The sequence below is a fragment of the Lissotriton vulgaris genome, chromosome 3_1, assembly GCF_964263255.1.
Source record: "Lissotriton vulgaris chromosome 3_1, aLisVul1.2, whole genome shotgun sequence".
Lineage (NCBI taxonomy): Eukaryota > Metazoa > Chordata > Amphibia > Caudata > Salamandridae > Lissotriton > Lissotriton vulgaris.
Window position 1 is genome coordinate 1,246,945,477 of NC_141689.1, and position 23,729 is coordinate 1,246,969,205.

A 23,729-nucleotide genomic window follows, 5' to 3' on the forward strand; every position below is an offset into this window, starting at 1 on the left:
CACAATATGTGCAGGAACCCAGCCCCCCCCCCTCTGTTGCAGCTTGCTTCATTTGCAACAGCAGATACAACAACACCTCACGGGGGAGGCGAAAGAAATCTGGTTGGCGTCGCAACATCGTATTTACCAATGGAGGGACAAATCCAGCAAAATGCTTCATAGACTATATCAAGTAGGGAGGTCCCCGGCCACTATCCCAATTATTCGAGGCACGGATAGGGATCTGCATTCATCTCCAGGGGCGGTTGTTAGGGAATATCGGAGCTGCTCATCGCGGAGTTCCTTAGAAATATCCCTCCTCATAAACTTATGGACCAGATGCAAGATCCCCTAGACGCCCCTATTCCCATGGACGAATTAAGCGCGGCACTTGTAGCGATGTGTCCCGGGCGGGCTCCAGGTCCCAATGGATTCCCCATGGAGTTTCTTCGGCCACACATGTCCACATTGGGCCCTCACCTGCTAGAGGCAATACATGGGGCCTTTGAACAAACCCTGTTATCCCAGGATTGGAGGCATGCCGAGTTTATCCTCTTCCTTAAGCCTGGCTGCCCGCCGAAGGGTCCATCCTCATATCGCCCCATTTCCCTTATCAACTTTGAGCTTGGGCAAAATCTTGGCCAATCGCCTGCTGGCTTGTATACAAGCCCTGATTCATGCAGATCAAGCTGACTTTATGCCGCCACAACATTAATCAGGTACACAACGCCATGGCTATGGCCCCTGAGCTAGGGCACCCGGCAGCCATATTATTAGCCGATATCGACAAAGCGTTCGATTATCTCAACTGGGTGTACCGTATCTAGGTTCTCGAAGCAGTCAATTTCAGCCCGCATATTTTGGCATATGTCTGTCTATTATACACAAATCTCACTACCTCAGTCAACATGGCAGGACATTGTTCATATTTTTACGTCACCCTACCCAAAAACCTCTTGGGTACACAATATTAATCCACCAGTCGCCAGCCTTCGAGATGAGACAGCAATATGGTCCTCTCACTGTACGGACGCGCAGCGATTTTTAAGATGGTCTTGTTACCTTGAGTACTGTACTCGTTACAGAACTTCCCATAAAATATACCACGATCATGGTTTGTAAAAGTAAACACCATTCATATTAAATTCCTAAGGAATGGTGGAGCGATTCGTATGGCACTACAAACTTGCACCCAATCAACGTATTGTGGCGGAATTACAGCCGCAGATATAAATTCATATCACGCTGCCTCACAATTATTGATTATAAATGAATGGGGGGTATAACTCACCAACAGACCCGGCGTTTGCTTTGGAGCATGCAGCGATGGAGGGAGTTCCCCTACTTCGTCTGTTACATAGTGCACAAAACCTAAACTTCCTACCCCATGCCATTAGAACCGTAGTCCGGCTCTAGAGATGCACAGCAAGACAGATGGGCTGGTGTTGGTCCCTGACCCAAGCGACTTCCCTATGGCATGGTACCTACCTGCGCCAGGGGACGGCTCTGGCGGGCTTTCGTAGGTGGGACCTAGTAGGTATATCTACACTCTGAGATGTTATGCAGGGCTCCACTCTAAAGTCCTTCCGCCAGTTACAGGTGAAATTTCAGCTGCATAAGATGCAATTTCATAAATACCTTCAGTTACGTCACGCTCTTACCCCATTGATCCGCTCTCTAGACACCCTGCCTGAATCCATCCCCTCGAAGGCCGCCTCCTCATGGGAGACCTGGGTGCTCATAAAATCAGTCAGATCTACCAGACCTTAAAAACACATGCCAGAACCACGCTGCATAAAACTAGAAAGGCGTGGCAGGATGACATACCAGAGTTGACAGATGATGATTGGGTCGAAGCATTAGCTAGCCCTCGGGGAGCGGCCATATCCTGTTGATACTGCCTCATCCAATATAAATACACACATCGTGTATACTATACACACCTTCGCCATTGGAAGATGGGAGACATCAAATCCTCCCCAGTGTTTACGCTGCAGAAGGGAAGAGAGATCATTCATACACACAGTGTGGAGCTGCACCGCACTGCAGACCTTCTGGCTTAAAGTCTCAACCTGCCTGTGTAGGATACTCTCTTGGGATCTTCTGTTCGACCCAAAACGATTTCTTTTGCACAGTACCAACGGGATAGGAGGGAATCTGTATAAACAGCACCTTCTCTTCTTGGCCCTCACAATTGCCAAGTGTGACATTGCCCAGTTATGAAAAGGGGCCTCTCCCCCGACATTAGGGAAATGGAGGAAGGGCCTAGACAGTTTAATGAGCGCAGAGATTGCAGTGTTCCAGGCACGAGGCTGCCCCAGAAGCATAGGAAAATATGGTCTCGATGGGCAACATACCGGGGAATAGATTTACCCGCCCTTCCTTCTCAGACCCCCGAACGAATGATAATGTCCACGATCCGAGACAACATCATATACATCGTAACTAATCACCGCTCATAAACGTACCTAGCTGTATTTCCTAAGCTACACGAGTATTGGATCTGTCTGCGCCAAACTGTTTTTGTTGTAATGTATACACGTTCAGCATTAATATGACATATATGTCTGGTACACCCAAATTATTTTTGTCCTACTTTCGTATATGTTGGGCTGCGGCCCAGAATGCACCATGGAAAGTCAATAAAATATGTTGTGAGAAAAAAAAAATGTAAGCCATACTCTCAGATCTGCTTTAACATCTGCTGTAAGTGGTACTCTGCGATGAGATAAACTGCTCTGATAAGGCTAAGCCAAATCTCTTGCGAAACATCCTGCCCATTCTCACCCCTTGACACATAAAATTCAGATGTCACAAGAGTACTTCTATTGTCCTCACCTCGATCTTCCTTCTCCTTAGGGCCTTAACTAACAATTTTACCAATGTCTCCAATGTGTTCTGTGGCAACCTTGCCTTGATGGCAGCGTAATCAATTTCATACACCAGAAATGAGATCACTGTTGCTGGCCCAATCTTCACCAGTTGATTATTCTTCACGTTAATGCTCAAGGAATGAAATCTTCTACCATCTATATTGTATACCATATAGTTGATTTTATTGATGTATATACAGAAAGGGCTTTTAAACTTTAGATTCAAATTGTGTTTATATATTCCCTGTTTAGTAACCACTGGCACGGAATCCTGAAGAAGGCCTAGCCGAAACGCGTTGGTTTTGGTTTTCACCATATGTCACCAGTTTCTGCATATTTGGACTTTAATACATGTCATCAATTTTGTTGTAAATAATTGTGTAAATAAATAACTGTCAGACTATAAATCATCAATCCTATCGAATCATTAATTATGCTAGCAGAGCCAGAGAATTATCATGATTATTGAATTGATTTCCTGAAGAAAAATACATTTCTGGCTTAAATCTACTTCATTAATCATTCCGATATATATGTATATGTGGTTCAATTCTAATTATATTGTTGGGACTGTATATTTATTTTCTATTCGTGAAGTCTATATGTAAAATAAACAAATATTTTTTTACCTAAAAACATAAAAAGAATAACACAAAATAAAATATTCATTCTAATGACACAGTTGTTATGATATCTATAATTGTATTATGTGCATGTATATCTATAATTTAGAAGCCCTTCGATAGTAAATAGCACTGTGCCTGGTGTCTTTTGTCTTTCCAAATAGTGTATTTCCCTGGTAGGGTTTTATCCTTTTTCAGGGGCCCGTTCTTTTTTCCAGAAAGCCCATCTTCACCAGTGCCAGCAGTGTCCTTACTTCATCCATCAGAACCTGAAGACCTTCTAGCGCTCACTGACAATCATTTTACTCCACTGATTCCACAGAAGCCACATTACCCAAGTATTCGGTTATAGACCTCCAACCAGAAGCATTTGTAAAGAGCCATTGTAAAAATCTGCTCAACGTTTCAAACAATGAACAAGGCACTGAATATTCCATGAGTATGCATAAAACTGTTCTTCAAATCGTATGCCATCAACTCAAAATCATCTGGGTGAACTGGAAGCAAGCAGAATGCTAATTTTATGTTGCACTTCACCACTACGCCTTCACTAAATCAATGGCATCATCAACCGATAATATACAGATGTGAACTCTTCTGAAATATTAATGCATGATTCCTCTGGCCATGACAAAAGGTCTAATCAATCTAAACTGGCCTTTCTGTTTCTTAGGAACAACACCAATTAGGGATATCATTAATCAGCCCAGTAGACAGTGCAACCAGGAGTTCAAGACCTTCACTTTAACTGGCATATGAGGTTTTCCCCATTTTCCATTGACCACCCTTAACTCTCCCTCTTTGAACATGAGCTAGTCCATCATGAGTTCCCAGAAATCCTGATCCCCATCCTTGACCAGAGCACTGGGTAAGCAGCTGTTATGATGCACATCTAGAAAACCCAGGCTTAAACATACAAAACTCTTTATTGCAAATGTCTGTTATAGGCCCAACAAGCCCCTCCCAGTGCATTTTGGCCCTTGTCTGCCACTCTCACCATTCCTTGGGTGGGATGACAATGAAAGTGGCAATAAATTAAAGGTAGGCTGCTAGCCGTATAAGCCTTGGGTGCTGGCCTCGCCTCATAAGTGCCATTCACTGCAACCAAAGGTCTGTGTCCAGTCTCCCTACTTACCTTCTGCATCCTCTGCAAAGCAAGCTCTAAATTCCTCATCATACCTGACTCAAGTTAGGTCACCAAATGTGATCTGTGCTTTCCTGGTCACTTCAATGTATTTAAACAGTGCTCCTGGTATTTGCTCCAGAAAGTTTTCACAATATACACTAGCATATATAACAAATGCAGTCATCTTGTTTTCTATGATAATGGACACCCACAGTCTACTGGACAACTCCTATTCCTTCGCCTTTGAACCTTCCTTCACCACAACCTCTCAATGCAAAAATTAAAATACTTTCACATCTACCCCTTTCAAATGGTTTTTTAGTGGACACCATTAAATGGGGTACAAAGGTTTGTTTCTACCCATAAATGGCATCTTCTTATGCTTTATCTCTGTACTCTTCGTATTCTCCAAAGTTTTACCCTCCTTCTCCTTTATTTCTTTACTTACCAGAACTTCCTCCTCTGTAGCAATGTCTTTGTCTATAACATACCAGCCTTTCTTCAACTAGCCCTTGAACTTATCTTCTTCACACTAAACACCCAAACCAATTGAGCATCACTGGTAAGTCCAGTTTCTTCACAGTTAGTCTACCTGGATTCAGTGTTGGGGCCATAACCGAAGCCATCTGTCCATGAAAAGTCTTCCTTCGATTAGGTCCATTTTGCGTCAGCAGCTCCTTCTGCGATTTCAGGGGCTGTAAAACAACAACTGTGCCGCCACTATTAACTTCTGTAGGCCGCCCACGGCCCAAAACTCACTCAGACCACCAGCATCATTCCTCCTGCACAACATCATTGCTTTGCCTTCTCACTGGCTTAAAAATCTTTCAGAAAATGTCCTCTTCCTCCCCGTGTCTCATTTGATTAGCCATTCCGCTCATGCTTGACACTTCGCCATCCCCCACGCCCCATCAGAAAATCTTGGACAAGCAGAAATCTTAGATGTTTTGGCCTTTTTGAGAGAGGCCACAAGAGACCCACTTCCTGCTCATTCAGCACAGTCCATCACTGCTGTCGGGCTGGACGCATATGACCAAACCCTCTCTTTGTGCCGTTGTAAAGAAGCCACACAAGAGTCTACATGGAGTTCACCACTGCACTGTCTGTATTTCACCATCCTCCAGGCCCCTGCTTTTAATACACCTCACACTTGAGAGCCTATCTGCCTCTTCTGCCACTCTCCACACACCAATTTAGCATTTTCTGCCCCCAAAGCAGCATCTTGTCCTCTTCTTGTCACACCTACCCATGTACCCTCTTACTGATCCTACTACTCTCCGTTCTCCCTAAATTGCTTGTCCTCTTGACCTTCTTTCCTGCTGGCCCACCTCTATTGTTGCTTTCCATCACAGTATCAGCTCCGTCCCCACAAACTGTAGCATGTCAGCCGGGTACACCTAATTAACCCCGTGCTCGCCCCCATTGTCTCTTCAGGTCCTCATGTCGTCTACCACCTTTCTCTAGATTGACCAAATCACTGCCTAGAATCCCTTCCTCTGCATCCCTTAAATCTTTTAGCATCTTAGCAGCCCACCCTGCTCTTAACATCACTCTTTGTGCAGATAATACATCTCCTTTAAAACAGACCTCCCAAATAACTGCTCCTCTTCTGTCACAGCGCTCCACACACCAGTTTTACCCACCCATTGCAGCAGCAGATAAGTGTTCCTTGCTCCCTTATTCACTGCAGCCCTGCCAGTCAAGCCAGATGCCTGCACCGCTACTGCCTCTGCCACAACCTTAAAGTCCCTAGGTGTGGGAACTACTCCTCCGTGTCCCACCATCCCAGCTTTCTCCGCAGCAGCCCTAATATCCTGACGAGGTCTCTCACTCTGCGTGACCCAGGCTTCATTGTGCTTGGTTGCTTCCTCCTGCCTGGTTTCTTTTCCTACAAACTTCATTTTGGATTTGGATTGCAGCAGTGACCCCCTCGGCTGACCTTCCCGCTAGTCGGGCCCTCTCTGGCAACAACATCTGCTCCAGGTTGCCGGGCATCATTAGGTCTTAGTTATTTGCACCCATGACCACCAACAAGGCCTTAACCACTGCCTTTGCCCTTTTTTGCTTCATCGCAGCTTCGCCACACCTTTATTACACTTGATGCTTACCTAAACCCAGCAGCACTAACTTCACCATATTTACTTTAGCCTCCACTAACTGCCCAAATAACAAATTGATAAATGAACTAGCTACTTACTCCCAGTTATACCCACCAGCACATACCTTAGAAGAAAAGGGAACCCTGCACAAAAACTCCTAACCTCGCCCCCACCCAGACCACCTGCCAATCTGTGACCTCCTCAGTCCCTGGCCTACATCACGCACTTAAAAAGTCTATGGTAGATCTCCTACCGTCATCTCCAGCCATGTCCCCATTGTTACACAACAATAGGAGGGGATGACCTTAAGATTATGTGGTTCCATTCTGACTCGTAGGGTCAGAGGGTACCCTTAACTGACAATGAATACAAATATTTCCCATATGGCACATTTCTCATGTAAAGGTGTGTCTTCTGTATTAGACCAGAAAATTATGTCCTCCACATGAATGACAAGAATTTATTTCAAGACATCACAAAAACAATATTTATATCATTTTGGAATGCAGTAACACACGATACTCAAACAAACCATAATTAATGCAACAAGCTTTTTTTCTACTTCTCGTCTTATTTTATATGGATGGGATTATATAAACAGCTCTTGTCTAGCTTGGTTTAAACTCTGATTATTACGGCTTAGTTGTCATCAGAAGTTCGTAATTCTCCACCATTGTTTGTATTGAAAGAAAGCAGAGAAGCCACTGGCGATGACGAATGAAGAACTTCCTACTCCAGAAATTAATGCAGGTTCAGGGTGTAACACTGGCACATTGTACAAAATCATTGTGCCAGTTGTATGGGTAATGATAATTTAGGTTTCTCCTTTTACCTTGATAAAAACCCATACAAATCACCTAAGAGATATGGATGATTCAGAATGAGAAGAGGAGTTGCTATACCCACAGGCGCTAGCTCTCAGGGCAGGACCTAAATTAATACAGTTAAAGATCCTACACTTTGCATACTACATACATACCAGGATGACAAAATAGGAAAACTGGCGCTGGACTTCTGTGTCAGAGGATACAATCAAACAGGTGATTTTCTATAAATGGCTGGTCTCTGCCCTCAGACATGGGGATTTAGGCAGCGGTTGGGCCAATAGCTGAATGGTATGACCAGAAATAAACGAATATTAATTATCAAGCTGGAAGCATAGATAGGGCCTCTATCTAGCCGGCTAATTCCTTTGCCAAGATATGACAAACCGCTGGATAAGTTGGGACTGATGACTGGGTGGGTTTTTTCGCCAGGATGATGGGCGTTTCTGGGTCTCCAAGTCGGTCAGAATGTTGCTCCAATATGGGGTGGTGTATGTAGGCTGAAATATACATGCACGAGGGGAGATGATACTCTAAGAAATGTGGAACAAAATGAATCTATGAATGATTTATATAAATGTGCCACAGAGTATGCAATATTTATGCGTCCCCAGTATCCCCGGTTGGGAATGCTTATGGGGAGTACTATGAAAAATTGAGGGAGATTCTTCTCTGCTCCTCCCCCCACCCACGACATGGGACAAGCTAGGATAATTGACCACTTTCACGTTCTCTTTGCTAAGGACTGAAAAAATCTGAACAAATCTAGAGGTGGAAAATGTCTCTGAAGGAAATGTGTGCATGTTGATGAATTATGTGCATTGTTTGGCATTAAAAGGTTAACTGTATCAAAAAGAAATGTGAAAAATAAAAAAATATAAATTTTTTTAAACAGTAACTGAGATGTGATTTGCCAACTAAGGCAGTCCTAGAAGCCAAACTGGGAAGCATGATTCTAATGAAAGATATGCATTCTGAATGATCATTCGGAAAAACGAAGTGCGAGGACATAGTACGGCCTGGAATGGACTTCAAGTAGGTGCAGATCCATTCAATGCCCTTACAAGTTCAATACAGCATCCTGGACAATCAGTATCTGCAATTTTTAGGCATATTTGATTGCCATAGAATTAATATAAGCTCCTGAATCATTTAAGATAATAAAGTTATGACTTTCTGATTATATTATTGCATTTCATGTGAGCCACTATGTATTGTGTTAGCCCAGAGTCTAATATGTTGCTCTCAACAATTGATTCTAAGCACCATCTACAGCACTCACTACGAGAGATCTCGTTGGAACGCCATTTGAGATTGTTCAGAAAAACATGCATTTGATTCAACATATTGATTTGCATTTCTCTAATAAATTCTTAAAAGAAAGTGCGACTCCAACACAGTGTTGTGCTATCTGTCTTGCTGCACCACTACTCTATTCCCTGTCGCTTTGGAGCATGATGGTTCATTTCATGCAGCCTGCGGGGTCTCACATTTCATACAATGGAAAGCAAGGGGACATTTGAAGCTAGCTTTAGCAATTTTTTTCCCCATTGTTGAAATTTCCTTCTGATGGTTGGTTTTAGATAAACTCCTCCTTTCTGTGTTTTTGTCAGGAGAGGCAGATTAATTTTTGCACACAGAAAGAAAAGAGGGGAAATGATGTGAGAGCAATGCAGCAGTTTTAAGGCATGAAAAGTCTCTTTAAATTTCTGCTCTACCATAAGCAGGGTCTTATTCTCTCACAAGTCTTTGTTTCATTGTCCGGCATCAGGATGCGTCCCATTGTGTTCCTAATGGGCAACCGAAGGCAGAGACCCAGGCCTTTCCTTAGTTCCTGGCTTGTATCAGAGCTCGTAACTATGAGGGTCTCTTAGTGTCCCTCATAGTCCAGAACAGGCATAGACCCCAATACCCTAGTTCCCCTTTAGCACTTGAACAGGATGAGAACTTTGAGACTGTGACAGTCTATTAGTTTTTTTTAATAACACAATTTATTGGCATTGAAATGACAAAAAGCATCACCAAGCTACAAAAGCATAACATTTAGGAATACGTTAGGACATTTGACATCTCGCCACAATGTGATCATATTCAAGTTATACACGGCATCTCAGGCCTCTTTTTTACTTTGATAGTCCCCCAATGGCAGCCCACTTTCATTGTCAGGGCAAGGAGAATCTTTGATTGTGCACTTGCGAAGAATCACAACGGAGCTAAACCAATCTTTTCACTCCACCATAAAAGGCTGAGGTATGGGAAGGCTCTCATTGCAGTCTATAAAATTATGTTTTTTTGTATGAATTATGAAATGTCAGCAGCCCCTGATCCAGTGTGTTTGCATCTTCATCGGAAACCACGCTCATGGGACACCTAGAGTGATCACAGCATCCTGTGGCAGATGAGGAGTAGCAAGTATTCCCCTGCATCCAGATATGCAATCATTTGAAGAAGTAAAAACGCCATTGGTGTGGAATCCACTAATGACACTAATGAATCGCTTACCCCATCCAACGAGAGAGATGTAAAATCAGAGGCGCAGAAAGCCTGCGACAGGAAAGATAGTGGAAGCTTCTCAGGCCGGCTCAGAGACATGGGAGATGATAAGACGTTGCTTCCTACAGGATCCAGAATGCTCTAACCAGCAGAGAGCAAAAACTAAACAACTAGCACTCGGAGTCATCCCATGACCATCACCAAGGGGAGCAGGGTTAACCTGGGTTGGTTATGCAGTAGACTCTAGAGCATTAATGACTGTCTAACTTGCCATTAGCATTTGGTGCTGCGAAAAAGTTAATTTTAATCTTTTGTGCACAGAAACCAAGAACGCTCCATCTACAAGATTTTCACCAGTACAACCAATACGAGCAAACATCTTTACACTAAAGAGACACAAATCTACAGATTTCCATGGTAAGAAATTTTCTTCTTCATAAATGCGTACTATCTTACTGGACCCACGTACTGGTGGCCTTAGGCAACTATGCAAGACAAGGATCTGAAGTTCAATCATATACGCAGAACTTATATAGTTTCCTTTCTTTGTAACAAAATTCCTTCTTAGGCCTCATGCCCTTTGAGGTTATGGAAAAATGATCACAACTTCTTATTATTGGGACTCACAACTAGGAGTGTCATATTTAGGTAGACCTAGAAGGCTTTGTGGATGGACCATCTTACACAATCTGGGTTATTCTAGTTAATTACTTAAAAATATGCTTGCTGTGAGTGTTTCTTCTCTTCTTTTACTTTAGGTGCATCTGTAGATATTTGGAATCAATACTTCCATAGACAATAAGCAAATCTGGGTTTGATTATAACATTTTTAAGTGAATAGACCAGGACGCAATTCATTTATGGTTTCCACTACACTAGTGGTTAATATTATTATTGGAATAACCAGATTTGTTTGGGCTTTCCCAGTTTGTTGTTAAACAGGTCTTACCTGTTTTATGTACACAACTTCAGTTTAAGCAAAGATCTACTTTTTATGACATTGTGTGTCTTCTTGTCAAGATATGATGACAGGAAGGACTTTAATATGGAGTCCTTTTAGGTTAAGATAATGCTCTGTATTGCAAGTTGAAGAACACCAGCTCATTCAGACTTCAAATGATTGTGCTCAGTTGCCAGCACTGTGCCCTTGGTCTGAGACTTTAACTGTTGCAGTAAAGACACCAAACAAAAACCTAAAACAGACATGATGTCATTATTAATAAGTTTGACACTGTGGCAAACCTTCTTAAACAATCTGCAGAGCTATTGTGGTGTTTGGATTTATTTTCTGGTGTTAATTAACAATCACTGTAACACAGCATTTTTATGTGCGTCAAATTAATATTTTTTTATTCCCATGGGTTGCTTTATATGATATTAAGGTGATACTTGTTAGTTGGGGCTTGTTCTAGAATACACTGCATGCGTTCTCTGGTGACTTCTGAGGTGCCCCTTCTGACTGAATCTTTTCCCACAGTCAAGACAATGATACGGTCTTTCTCCTGAATGCGATCTTTGGTGTCTGATAAGATCGCCATTCTGAATGAAGCTTTTGTCACATTCAGTACATTGAAAAGGCCTCTCTCCAGTGTGTGTTCTTTGGTGCCTAGTGACACTTGTTTTTGCACTGAAACTTTTCATGCATTGAGTACATGAATATCGTGTCCTATTTTGCTGAGTTTCAGAACGATATGTGAGCTTTAAATAATCTGGATGACTCTCATATGTATTATAGCTATTTGGTAAGTCTTCTGCAGGGTTTCTCTGATGTGAAAAGGAAAGTGAGCTGTTGTTGAACTGTGCTTCTTGTTGAGCCATTTGGTCCCCTTCCAATTCCGGTTTATTTCCAGTCCACAACTGACTTTCACAGTTTGTTTCGTTCTGAGAACTATGCACCATTTTCATTTTGCCTTTTCTTGATTGAACTTTCCTTGGTACGATTTCTTCAGTGCCTTTTCCAAAATATCTACGTTTCCTTTCTCTTTCCATGTTTTCATTATCTGTTGGAAAAGGAGAAATTAAGGCATTAGCTTTTTAAATGTGAAGGCATAGAAATATACTGTTTTCATATAGAAAGACTTTGTTAGCCGAAACATGTCTGACATTGCACTTTTTGTGATCCGCCGGGCGAACAAAATTTGAAGATAGATTATGCGGAGTGCAATTCCATTTTTATATATGACGGAAGAGTTGCCAGGTTAATATGGCCGGGCGCGGGAGTTTTACGAGCAACCCCAGCGATTGGGCTGTACGTCACTTTAACACAGACACTGGACGAACATATATATATATATATATATATATATATATATATATATATATATATATATACATATATATATATATATATATATATATATATATATATATATATATATATATATATATATATATATATATAGATATACATATACATATTGATGGAATAACCCCACACCTGAAAATGTATTGCACGTAAGAACATTGCATCCATAAACATGGTAAAAGAAAGATTTGAACTTTCAGCATAATTACTTACTAATAGAGGGCATGCATTGTGGAACTTGTATTTTTTACGTACTGTCAGGTGACTGATATTTTAAAAAGCACTCAACATGCACTTGCCAATTATCAGTCCTTCACTTCCTGCTGTGAACAAGGCTCCGGCCGAAACGTTAGTATTTTGCAGTTTATTGGGCCTCACTTTCTGTTACACTGGTTGGTGTCTTTTGATGGGTTACTCCGAGCCCATTTCGCCGTGAGGCCGCCTTGAAGGGTCGGCGGCTCCAGATTCGGGGAATCTTTGTGTGGATTTGAAACGAGGAGCATGACCCACCCACGCACCAAGCCTACTTAGGAAAGCTAAAGGAGTAAAAAACATGTCTGCGTGGTGGAAAGGATTCGCGAGGGATGACTTCCTTCGGCGATCTTGCTGGACTATGATGTTTGTTTCTAGCAAAATGAAAAATCTGAAATACATCGCAGAGACTGCTAATTCGCTTGACACCTTGATGGAATAACCCCACACCTGAACAATGTATTGCACGTAAGAACAGTGCATCCATAAACACGGTAAAAGAAAGATTTGAACTTTCAGCATAATTACTTACTAATAGAGGGCATGCATTGTGGGACTTGTATTTTTTACGTACTGTCAGGTGACTGATATTTTAAAAAGCACTCAACATGCACTTGCCAATTATCAGTCCTTCACTTCCTGCTGTGAACAAGGCTCCGGCCGAAATGTTAGTATTTGGAAGTTTGCTGCGCTGCCACTGCCTGAATAAAACCTCGTTTTTCAGCATTGGGCCTCACTTTGTTACACTGGTTGGTGTCTTTTGATGGGTTACTCCGAGCCCATTTCTCCGTGAGGCCGCCTTGAAGGGTCGGGGGCTATATATATATACAAATATATGTGTGTGTGTATATATATATATATATATATATATATATATATATATATATATATATATATATATATATATATATATATATATAATTTTATTTTTCTCTGGAGGATCACATTGTATGCAATATATATATATATATATATACACACTCACACATACATCTCCTCTTGCTACTTCTCCACAACACAAGGCACCAAAACACCGCAAATTGTGTAGGACTCCCTTAATCTCTAAATAGAGTCTGCCCTGACGTGTTTTGGCTGTATCCTAAGCCTTGTGAACACAATGGAGCGCCATTCTTAAATCAGTTTTTAAAGTGTGTGCGTACAAAACCATTCATAGAAATTGTCAACATACTAATCACAGTTTAAGTCCAACACTAAAGAAACATTTCATTGTTACAAATACTTATTGCTAATCCTATCACCGAATTTCTAATATTATTAATTAATATCTCCAAATTAATCTTAAATTGTGCACAACTTATCGAATTTCCTATCTTATTTCCATGCAAAATATAATTTAATTTCATATACATTATTTACATGTTGCAGTAAATTGTATTGAGCCATCAATGTCTGGGGCACATTATAAATTCATTTGTTGAAAACCCTCGTATTCAAAAATCTTTCTTCATGTATGTTGAACTTCATGAATATAGAAGTCAAACTTAGATTACAAGACATTCCTTTCTAAAATTTCATAAATCTTGGACTAGTGCCCTAATACCACGAATTATACATTTCCATTGTCCCATAGCTGGTACTGTAATATTTTTTGATTGACTTCCCACAGTATCACTTAAACCGTGTCATAACCACTGTAGAGAGGCAATATTTGATTGAATGTCATAAGCTATGGCCTTTTACTAAAGAAAAGTTAGGTAGGGGTTTAATGCAATCAATGTATATATCTAAATCATTGTTTTATCTTCCATATGCCTTCTGCTCACACGTTGTACAGCTTTTTAAAGTCTAGCTCCTGATGCAATGGGAAAGTTGCCTAACAATATTTCTTATTTTCCATCAAAGATGTGTATGTAAATATTCTTCCGCATTGAAGCCAAATGGAATCTTGGTGTTGAGTTCTAATATATAGAGAGATTCATGTCTCTTTAACTGCTGTTCCCGATCTCCTGCCCTCATGTTACTGCGGACAGAATCTATTACATAATAGTTTAACAATTTATTGTTGCTTTTATGCACTTCTCGGAAGTGTCTGGCTAGTGGGTATGTTTTATCTTTATTCTTTATGGCTCTGTAGTACCCTTTGAGTACGTACAGGGTGGTGCGCCATACATATGACAGTCCACATGGACATGTTAGCATATAAACTACAAAATCACTTTTACAGTGAAAAGGGCCTCCAATCTTATGCAGCTTTGTATTAAATGGGCAAAATATTTTTTTTTATTGTTTTCATAATTGAAGGCATTACATCTGTTGCATTTTTTAAAACCTGGACAGTTTTGGAACCAACTACTTTTTTTATAGCATCTCCGGACTCCTTTTTATTAACATGTCTTTCATGGATTTGGTGCTTCTAAATGTAACCTCTGGTTTCCTTGGGAATAACGTCCCTAATACTTGGTCACTTCTTACCAAAGGCCAGTAATTTTGCATCATCCTTCTGATATTTCCTTTCTCTTTTAAGAACCTTGTGAATAATCTGAACTCTGAAATTCGTTTGTCTTTGTTTATATTGCCTCGAAATAAAACTGTTTCTCTTCGCTTCTGGTTGGCCTTTAATCTTGCTTGTGGGATCAATTCTGTTGAATAACGTCTTTCTCTAAATCGTTTATCCAATCTGGTGTGTTCCGGTTACCTGCAATTTCCTACTACTCTCAAATGCTCCCCATATGGTATGCTATTTATTAAGCTTCGGGGTGAAAACTATTGGCATGTAATACCGTATTACCTGCAGTTGGTTTACTGTACATTTTGGCTTCCAATTTATTATTTTTTACATACATAGTTATATCCAAAAAAGTTACCCTGCAATGCACAGTATTGTCATCCATTATGTCATTTCAGATGTTGCAGTGATGTTATCAACAATGTCATAGAATATGTCATGAGTGACATAATATAAGAGATAATTATCAGTGCATGGCGAGGCCGTGAGTTATAGTTACTTTAGGGCACGAGTTATAGTTACTTGAGATGAATATAACTGGTGAATTTAAGTGGTATATTTGATTTAAAAAACTGTTCTCTTGCCTGCTCATGGTGTCCGTGGTGCCTCTCTGCTGCCGCTGCAATCCAGCAATCTCCTGACTACCCCTGGTGGGACGAGTGTCCCAGGAGCAACGCCGCCACTGTTGCGCCATCCGCACCACTCGAGCCTTTACACTCTGGGGTGGACTGCAATCCCCAGAGTGTACCGCTGTACTCCGCAGCTGCGGCGAGTGAAGGGGAGACGGGGCCAACGCGCTCATAGCGCAGCCTCTACCCCGCGCACGGGACGCAGCCCGGATGAAGCCCGGACCAAGGGAGGGCCCATCTGTGCCCGTCCGGGACAGTCAGAGGCTGTGCCCGGCCGCCCCTCTGACAGCTCTTATAATTCGTGCTCGGCAGTGGTGCGTGCTCTGCAACGCACATTGCATTTTTGGGACTATCGCCGCTGGGGCACCGGAGTGCATGTCGCACCTTGCACCCACTCCCTGGTCCTCGCTTTTTCTTCCAGATATTCCCACGCAACGCGGGACGAGCGTGGGCCCACCTTAGCTCGTTAGAAGAGACATACGAATGAACTGGATGAATAACATTACGTGTAAGATACAACTACTATCAGGGGGGTCTAAACAAGATTGTAGAAATGAGTAAAAGGAAAATGAGCCAGATAACTAAAGCGGGTAATACAAATCTGAAATTAGCCGGTCATACATCACTGCCGACTTACCTATCTGGTGCCATGGGGGACATAGAAGAACAAATTAACACAGTAGAGGAGACGATTACCAAAGGGAGGCAGGGGGTAATATCGGAGGACTTGTCGCTCCCAAGCACATTGAATCTTTCTATCCCCTCCTTAAACGAGAACCTAGGTGCACAGGGAAAAGTGAATGGGTGCATACAGGAGATTTCTGATCACGTAGAGGTGAGCGATCAAGAGGAGGATTCTCAATCACCTCCGAAATGTATTAAGAATCCGGGTGGGAGCAAGGACGTGCTAATTACGGAACTTGCAGGAAAGAGCACGATAGACCGGCCCAAAAAACTATTATTTAAGAAAAGGAAATCCCCTGCACATAAATCAACTGCACATAGAAACCTGGGTAGCTCAGGAAAAGCAACATTGAACACGCAAATCGAGGGACAAACATTAGACTTAGAAAATATAGCAAAAAAATTTATGAAATGTATGCCCATATGATAGGAGTACTACGGAAATTAACTGATAAGAGTGGCAAATTTAGAGGGTATTTAATTGGAAGAAATAAAACCGCAGAAGGGGTTAAGAGTATTCAAGGCAATGGTAATTCATCTAATTTAAATACACAGAACATCTCAAGTGGGAATAATGGCATTAACCCTTCCGCCACCCCAGTTTTAGACCAGGTACCTAGACTGCTTCTTCAAAAAAGCAATCCCAGTGGATATGAGCAGCTAGGAAAAACCGGTCACAATATACAGGATGTGGCAAAAAACATTAACCCAGGGAGTAGTTCATGGGCCCCAGAGACATTGATGAAACATCCATTAGCAATCTTATCGGCTGATCAATTAGACCTACCCCCAGCAGACACACCTTACATAGTAATCCTGGCCAATGTCCCTAAGATGCTTACATCAGGGCAGGTAACATGGGAAGAACTTCGCAATAAATCATTGCACTGTTTAGGATGACATACTGGCCTTAGTAATGCATTGTTTAAAACTTTCAAAATGGCGAGACGGGTCAAGTGGGTGGGAAAAGAACGTAAATCCTAGAGGGTGATTGTATAGTTTTAACATTCAGTGACCCCAGGTTAGTGCGTACAATCTTGAACAGGAGAGGGAATTCATCTTTTAATTATAGTGAATTTAATGTCTTGCCATTGGGGGCTTTCTATACCCCTTCACCCATGTACCCGCAAAAAAAAAAAACTAGGAACCTGTGTAATGATGCAATTAAACCATGGACCGTGCCACTACAAAATTGATTTGATTTATTAGCGTTGATGGAAGACTTAGATTGACCAAATGCACAGTACAGGAGGAGGAGTGGGGTAAGGAGGGAGAAACGGTCATCAATAGCCGATAACAACTTGGATGCACAGGGACATGATCACCCTACTATACATGAGAAAGCGAGACAAAGTATATTGAATACAGAAGACAGCCGGGCGGGAGGGGATATATTGGAGGTTGTAATGGAAAGGCAATATACAAATGAACACAGACTTAATAAAGATGCAATCTCGAGAGAGATAGGGAGCATGTCAGGAAATAGTAGGACTGTAGCTGACTCAAGGGTAGGAAATAAGAACCTGGAAATAAGTAAAACTTGTAAAATAGTATCTTGGAATATTGCAGGGCTCCCGTCTAAGGTGAGAAACCCCTTGTGGTTAACTTTCTAAGAGGATTATTCCATAGTCTGCCTACAAGAAACTTGGGTAACCGCAGACATCCATAATAATGGTTTCCGCACCTTCCACACCCCAGCCAGTTATAGTAGGGTGAGGCGTAACAAAGGGGGCTTATGTACTTATGTGTCCAATACGGCGGGGAAGATGAATGTGAAGCTTGAGAATGGGACTGAATTTTATCAGATATTGTCAGTGAGTTTGGGGGGAGAAAAGGGCACAGTTTTAATACATTTCTATAACAACATCCCTAAAACCCAAATCACAAAGGTCCTAGCGGAATTATGTCAAGCACTGAGACACATACAAGAACATTTGCCAGGGGATATGTGTATTATATGGGTTGGTGATTTTAACTGTTCCTTATGTCGACATAGCCAACAGGGCATTTGCGGCCTAGGCAAAGACAAGGAAGACACATTAACCCATTTCTCCCACAAAACTATGGGGGATCTGTTGAATAAAATAACTTTCCAATTCGACTTGGGCTATGCGAACGAATTATGCACACCCCCTGTACCCTTCGAGCCCACTTTTAATGGGAGTGGGTGTAATTCAGTAATTGATTTCGCCCTTATGACAAACAGGTATTCCTGTAAGGTCTGTATCTGCAAAGCATGTGAAATAGTGATGAGTGATCATTACCCGATCAGGTTGGACCTCTATGTAGAAGGGGACACAAAAACTTCCAAAGAGAAAGAAACAACTTTAATTGTAAAATAAATCTCGCGAGGATAACGGAAACACTTTAAACTGGGCTAAAGTGGACCCCGTGGTCTTCCTTGAAACCTTGGTTAATAAGATAAATGTGAAAGTCCTAAAACATGAAACTAAAAGTAAGGAAGAGGTGAGACTGGCCAGAAAAGATTACCGACTATCAATAAAAAAAAGCGAAAGACCCAACTGAAAACGGAAGCAGAAACTGACCAGATCTCCCGAGGCTCTGCCGGGAGCTAAAACGCTGCCGAGGCGCGGCGTAACTTCACTTTTAAATTCACAAGACTGCTCTCGAGACTGCACTTTTAAATACCTTGCCTTCATTCTTCAGGGGCTGCGCTCTGGACATCGTGCACCCCTTGACGCCTCTTGACTCCCCTGCCTGCCGCCGCCAGAGCCCCCCACGCTGATCGTTCCCTCACCCTCTGACGGGCAGGTCACGAGGGCGGGGACGGGCGTGGCCACCATCTCGGGCTGCTCTGTGGTTGGCGGGGCAGCTCCTCTGTCCCTCCCCCCCTGGCAATCTTCTTCAGCTGGGCGAGTCCCGCCCGTAGAAACTGACCAGATCTCCCAAGGCTCTGCCGGGAGCTACAATGCTGCCAAGGCGCGGCGCAACTTCACTTTTAAATTCACGAGACTGCTCTCGAGACTGCACTTTTAAATACCTTGCCTTCATTCTTCAGGGGCTGCGCTCTGGACATCACGCACCCCTTGACGCCTCTTGACTCCCCTGCCTGCCGCCGCCAGAGCCCCCCACGCTGATCGTTCCCTCACCCTCTGACGGGCAGGTCACGAGGGCGGGGACGGGCGTGGCCACCATCTCAGGCTGCTCTGTGGTTGGCGGGGCAGCTCCTCTGTCCCCCCCCCCCCCTGGCAATCTTCTTCTGCTGGGCGAGTCCCGCCCGTAGAAACTGACCAGATCTCCCGAGGCTCTGCCGGGAGCTACAACGTTGCCGAGGCGCGGCGCAACTTCACTTTTAAATTCACGAGACTGCTCTTGAGACTGCACTTTTAAATACCTTGCCTTCATTCTTCAGGGGCTGCGCTCTGGACATCGCGCACCCCTTGACGCCTCTTGACTCCCCTGCCTGCCGCCGCCAGAGCCCCCCACGCTGATCGTTCCCTCACCCTCTGACGGGCAGGTCACGAGGGCGGGGACGGGCGTGGCCACCATCTCGGGCTGCTCTGTGGTTGGCGGGGCAGCTCCTCTGTCCCTCCACCCCCTGCCACGCCCCCTTTTCAAACTCCCCTCACATGTGTCCCTATATCACAACTTCCCCTCACAGACGGCGCAGCGGGCGGGCGCAGCGGGCGCGACGAAGGCGCGCCGAAGTTGCGCCTAAGTTAAGCCCGTCTGCGCCCGTCCGGGGCTAGGGGCACATCACCCTGCCCAATTTATTTCCTACACCCCTTCTCATCTCCACATTCTACAGGGCCCGTGGGTTTTACCTCCCTCTACTCACTCCTGGATATCCCTGCTTAATTTATCCCCTGTTTCTCACTGTTTCTGTCCATCGCCCTCTCTCACTTCTGCCCCTCCCCCCAAAGACGATGCCAACACTGATCCAGTCAGGTCTCTTAAGGCTTATTATTTGAATACCAGATCGGCGGTGGCTCATTCACATGAACTATCGGTGCTGTTAGATCTTCACGCACCGGATCTCCTCTTTTTAATGGAGACATGGTTCTGTGATGACTCCCTACCTACGCTGCTTGCCACTCTGCCAGCTCCTTACTACGCCCTCCGAGCGGATCGCTCTCCTGGCAGAGCGGGGTGCGGCGTAGCAGTCATTGCCCGATCTGACCTTCCATTTCAACTGCTCTCTCTCCCCGATATTGCTACCACTGAATATCTCGCTATCCGTACTACGTCCACTTCCCCCCCTCTCACCTGTGTGCTCATTTATCGTCCTCCCCAGTCACCTCTACGCTTTCTCCCTGATTTCCAGGAGGTACTAGCCACCCTCACCGTCAATAATTCCTCAGTGTTACTACTGGGCGATTTTAACTTCTGGCCCTCTGACCCTGCAGAGTGTCTATCTTCCAGAGAGTTCACAGACACACTTTTATCTCTTAATTTTGTCTCCCACGTATCCTCCCCAACTCACGTCAAGGGCCATGTCCTGGACCAGATTTGGTCCTTGAACTGCCCTGTTGACTCCCTCTTTATTTCTCCCTATGCTTGGTCCGACCACCACCTGCTTTCTTTTTCTCTTCCTCTTAGTTCTACACTTAGGGTTCCCCTTCCTAAAAATGTTTGGGTCCGCTCGTGGAGCAGAGTTGACCCGGCGAACTTGTCTGCCCTTTTAAGTGCTTCCTACCCCGCCCTTCACGGTCTGTCTACCCTGGCTCAGGCTAACACCATTGAACAGTGGCTCTCTTCCGCCAGCGAGTCTATCGCTCCCTTGAAGCGATTGACTTCCAAACGGGAGAAAGATGCCAATCGGTGGTTTACCGATGACCTGAAATCCATCAAACTATCGGTACGCCGTGCTGAGAGGGCCTGGAGGAGAAACTATTGTCCCATCTTAAGAGCTGACTTTACCACTCTATTAGCCCAATATAAGAATGCTATTTTGGCCACTAAAACAGCCTATTTCTCCTCCAAGATCCTCACAGCCGAGAACCAATCTAGAGAAATCTTCTCGATTGTTCAGAACCTAGCCTTTTCAGATCGCACCTCCCTTAAGCCCTCCCCTTCCCAGGCCCTTTGTCACTCTTTGAACAGTTTTTTTATTGATAAGATCGCCACCATCAAAGCCAACATCCCGCCACCTTCCCCGTCATTTGTTGACCCTCCGTGCCCTCCCCCGCAAGGACTATTAAATACTCCCCCCCCTGACGAAGGAAACCTTTACATCACTAATCCCCCTTGTAAAATCTGGCTCTCCTCTTGATACTTGTCCCGCTCACATACTCCGTCACATTTACACCACCTGCCCTGATTCCCCCTTCACTTTCTTAACAGCTCCCTTTCTCAGGGAGTTGTTCCAAACACTTTGAAATCTGCTATTATTTTACCTATCTTAAAGAAGCCTGGCGCGGACCCCTCGATCCCTGCCAATTATCGCCCCATCTCTCTCTTACCATTCTTGGCTAAGGTACTCGAGCGCCATGTCACCAGGTCTCTGAGCACCTTCGTCGAAGAGAATGGGGTATTGGCTTCCCGTCAGGCTGGCTTTCGCCCCGCACACTCTACGGAGTCCGTAGTCCTTTCGGTCCTCGACAACCTCAGGGAGGGGAGGGACTCCAATCAATTCCAGGCATTAGTCCTCCTCGATCTCTCTGCCGCCTTTGACACGGTGGATCACACCATCTTACTCTCCCGTGTCAGGGCGGTGGGGATCGGGGGTACGGCCCTGGTATGGTTGTCCTCCTTCCTGAAGGACCGCACCCAGGCGGTTCGCCTGGGTGACTTCTCTGCGGACTTCCGGAAGGTTCAGTGCGGGGTCCCCCAAGGTTCCTCCCTCTCACCTCTTCTGTTTAATCTTTACATTTCTCCCCTTATTTTTTCTTTAGAACAAATGGAGGTCACCGTATATAACTATGCGGATGATCTCCAACTTGTTTTCAACCTCTCTTCATCTTCTGCCTCTATTTCTAATTTCCAGTCTACTATGATTTTTATCCGGGACTGGATGGATTTCAACCACCTGAAACTCAACCCCGACAAGACCAAGCTGGTGTTGACGGGTGGTTGCTCCAGTCCCTGGACTTCACTTTTTTGGCCCCCCTCCCTTGGTCTCCCTCCGGTCCCCTCTACCTCGGTCAAAACTTTAGGCATCAAACTCAACTCTCACCTCACCCTTCACTCCCAGGTCAGCTGTGTGGTTTCTTCTTCTTTTCTTTCTCTCCGTACCATCCGCAAGGTCTCTCGATTTTTCACCTTCGAGGCCTTGAAACTGATCGTCCTTACGATGGTCATTTCCCGCCTGGATTATGGCAACGCCCTATATGCAGGCATACCTGCATATAGTCTCAGGCGGTTGCAGATGATTCAAAAACAGGCGGCTCGGTTGGTCTTTAACCTTCCCAAATCCTCACATGTCACTCCCCTCCTGAAAACCTTACATTGGCTCCCGGTTCGGGAACGTGTCCAGTTCAAGCTTGCGACCATCACCTACCAGGCTCGACTGGGCACGGCCCCTGCCTTCATTTCCTCGGAGATTGTCCCCTACCTTCCAGCCAGGGAGCTCCGATCCTCTTCCAAATTTCTCCTGACAGTTCCCCGGTTTCGTCGGAAAAAGTGGGGGGGGTCAAAATTTGCGACCCTTGCCCCAGCTCTCTGGAATTCATTACCCTTGGAGCTCAGATCCCTTACCTCATATTCCCAGTTTCGTAAGAAACTTAAAGCTTATTTTTTCAGTAAAATCTTCATGTAGTTCCTTTTCTCTGTCCTTCACTCCTTGTCCCCTGTGGAGATCTGCCAGTTACAGCGCCATGAAACCGCTGGTGAAAGAGCGCTATATAAAACTTTTAAAACTCAAACTCAAACTCAAACTCAAGCATGGCAGGCTTTGCACCAGGCATGTATAACTAAGGATAATATTGTTTTTTCGAAAGCGGTTAATGCCCCCTTTTTCGGAAATAGGCAAACTGATATTATTGATGCGGTAATTACTGAAGATAAATGGGTAAATTTTTTTAAAGAGCTTTACATGGATGAAGTTTTAAATCAGAGTGAGGGAATCGTTGCTGCAGTTGAGGGCGAAGCTAACGCACAACTCACATACTTTCCCCTGGATATTGAAATCTCCTACGAAGAAGTCATAATGGTCATAAATGAGAGCACCGCAGGGAAAGCTCCAGGACCGGACGGCGTCCCCTTGGATGTTTACAAGTCCAACATTGAACTATGGGCCCGCTCCTAACTAATGTTTTGAATAGCTGCAATCGTTATAGGTTTATCCCGACTTGGTCAGATGCAATTGGGATCCCTATTTTCAAAAAGGGAGATAGAAACAAACCACGTTGCTATTGCCCAATCTCATTATTGGATGCACTCATGAAAGTTGCCAGGAAGGTAATCTTAAATAAAT

General features: G+C 43.9%; 1 protein-coding gene across 1 annotated transcript in view; it reads right to left on the reverse strand.

Moving 5' to 3' along the window:
* Positions 1-9,485: 9,485 nt before the first annotated feature.
* LOC147727738 (uncharacterized) overlaps positions 9,486-23,729 on the reverse strand; it is a 158,498-nt gene continuing 144,254 nt past the window's right edge. Inside the window, exon 9 of the mRNA XM_086961738.1 lies at positions 9,486-12,017. Within this exon, the coding sequence (XP_086817864.1) occupies positions 11,410-12,017 (608 nt within the window). The 3' untranslated portion in view covers positions 9,486-11,409. The remainder of the gene's footprint in view (positions 12,018-23,729) is intronic.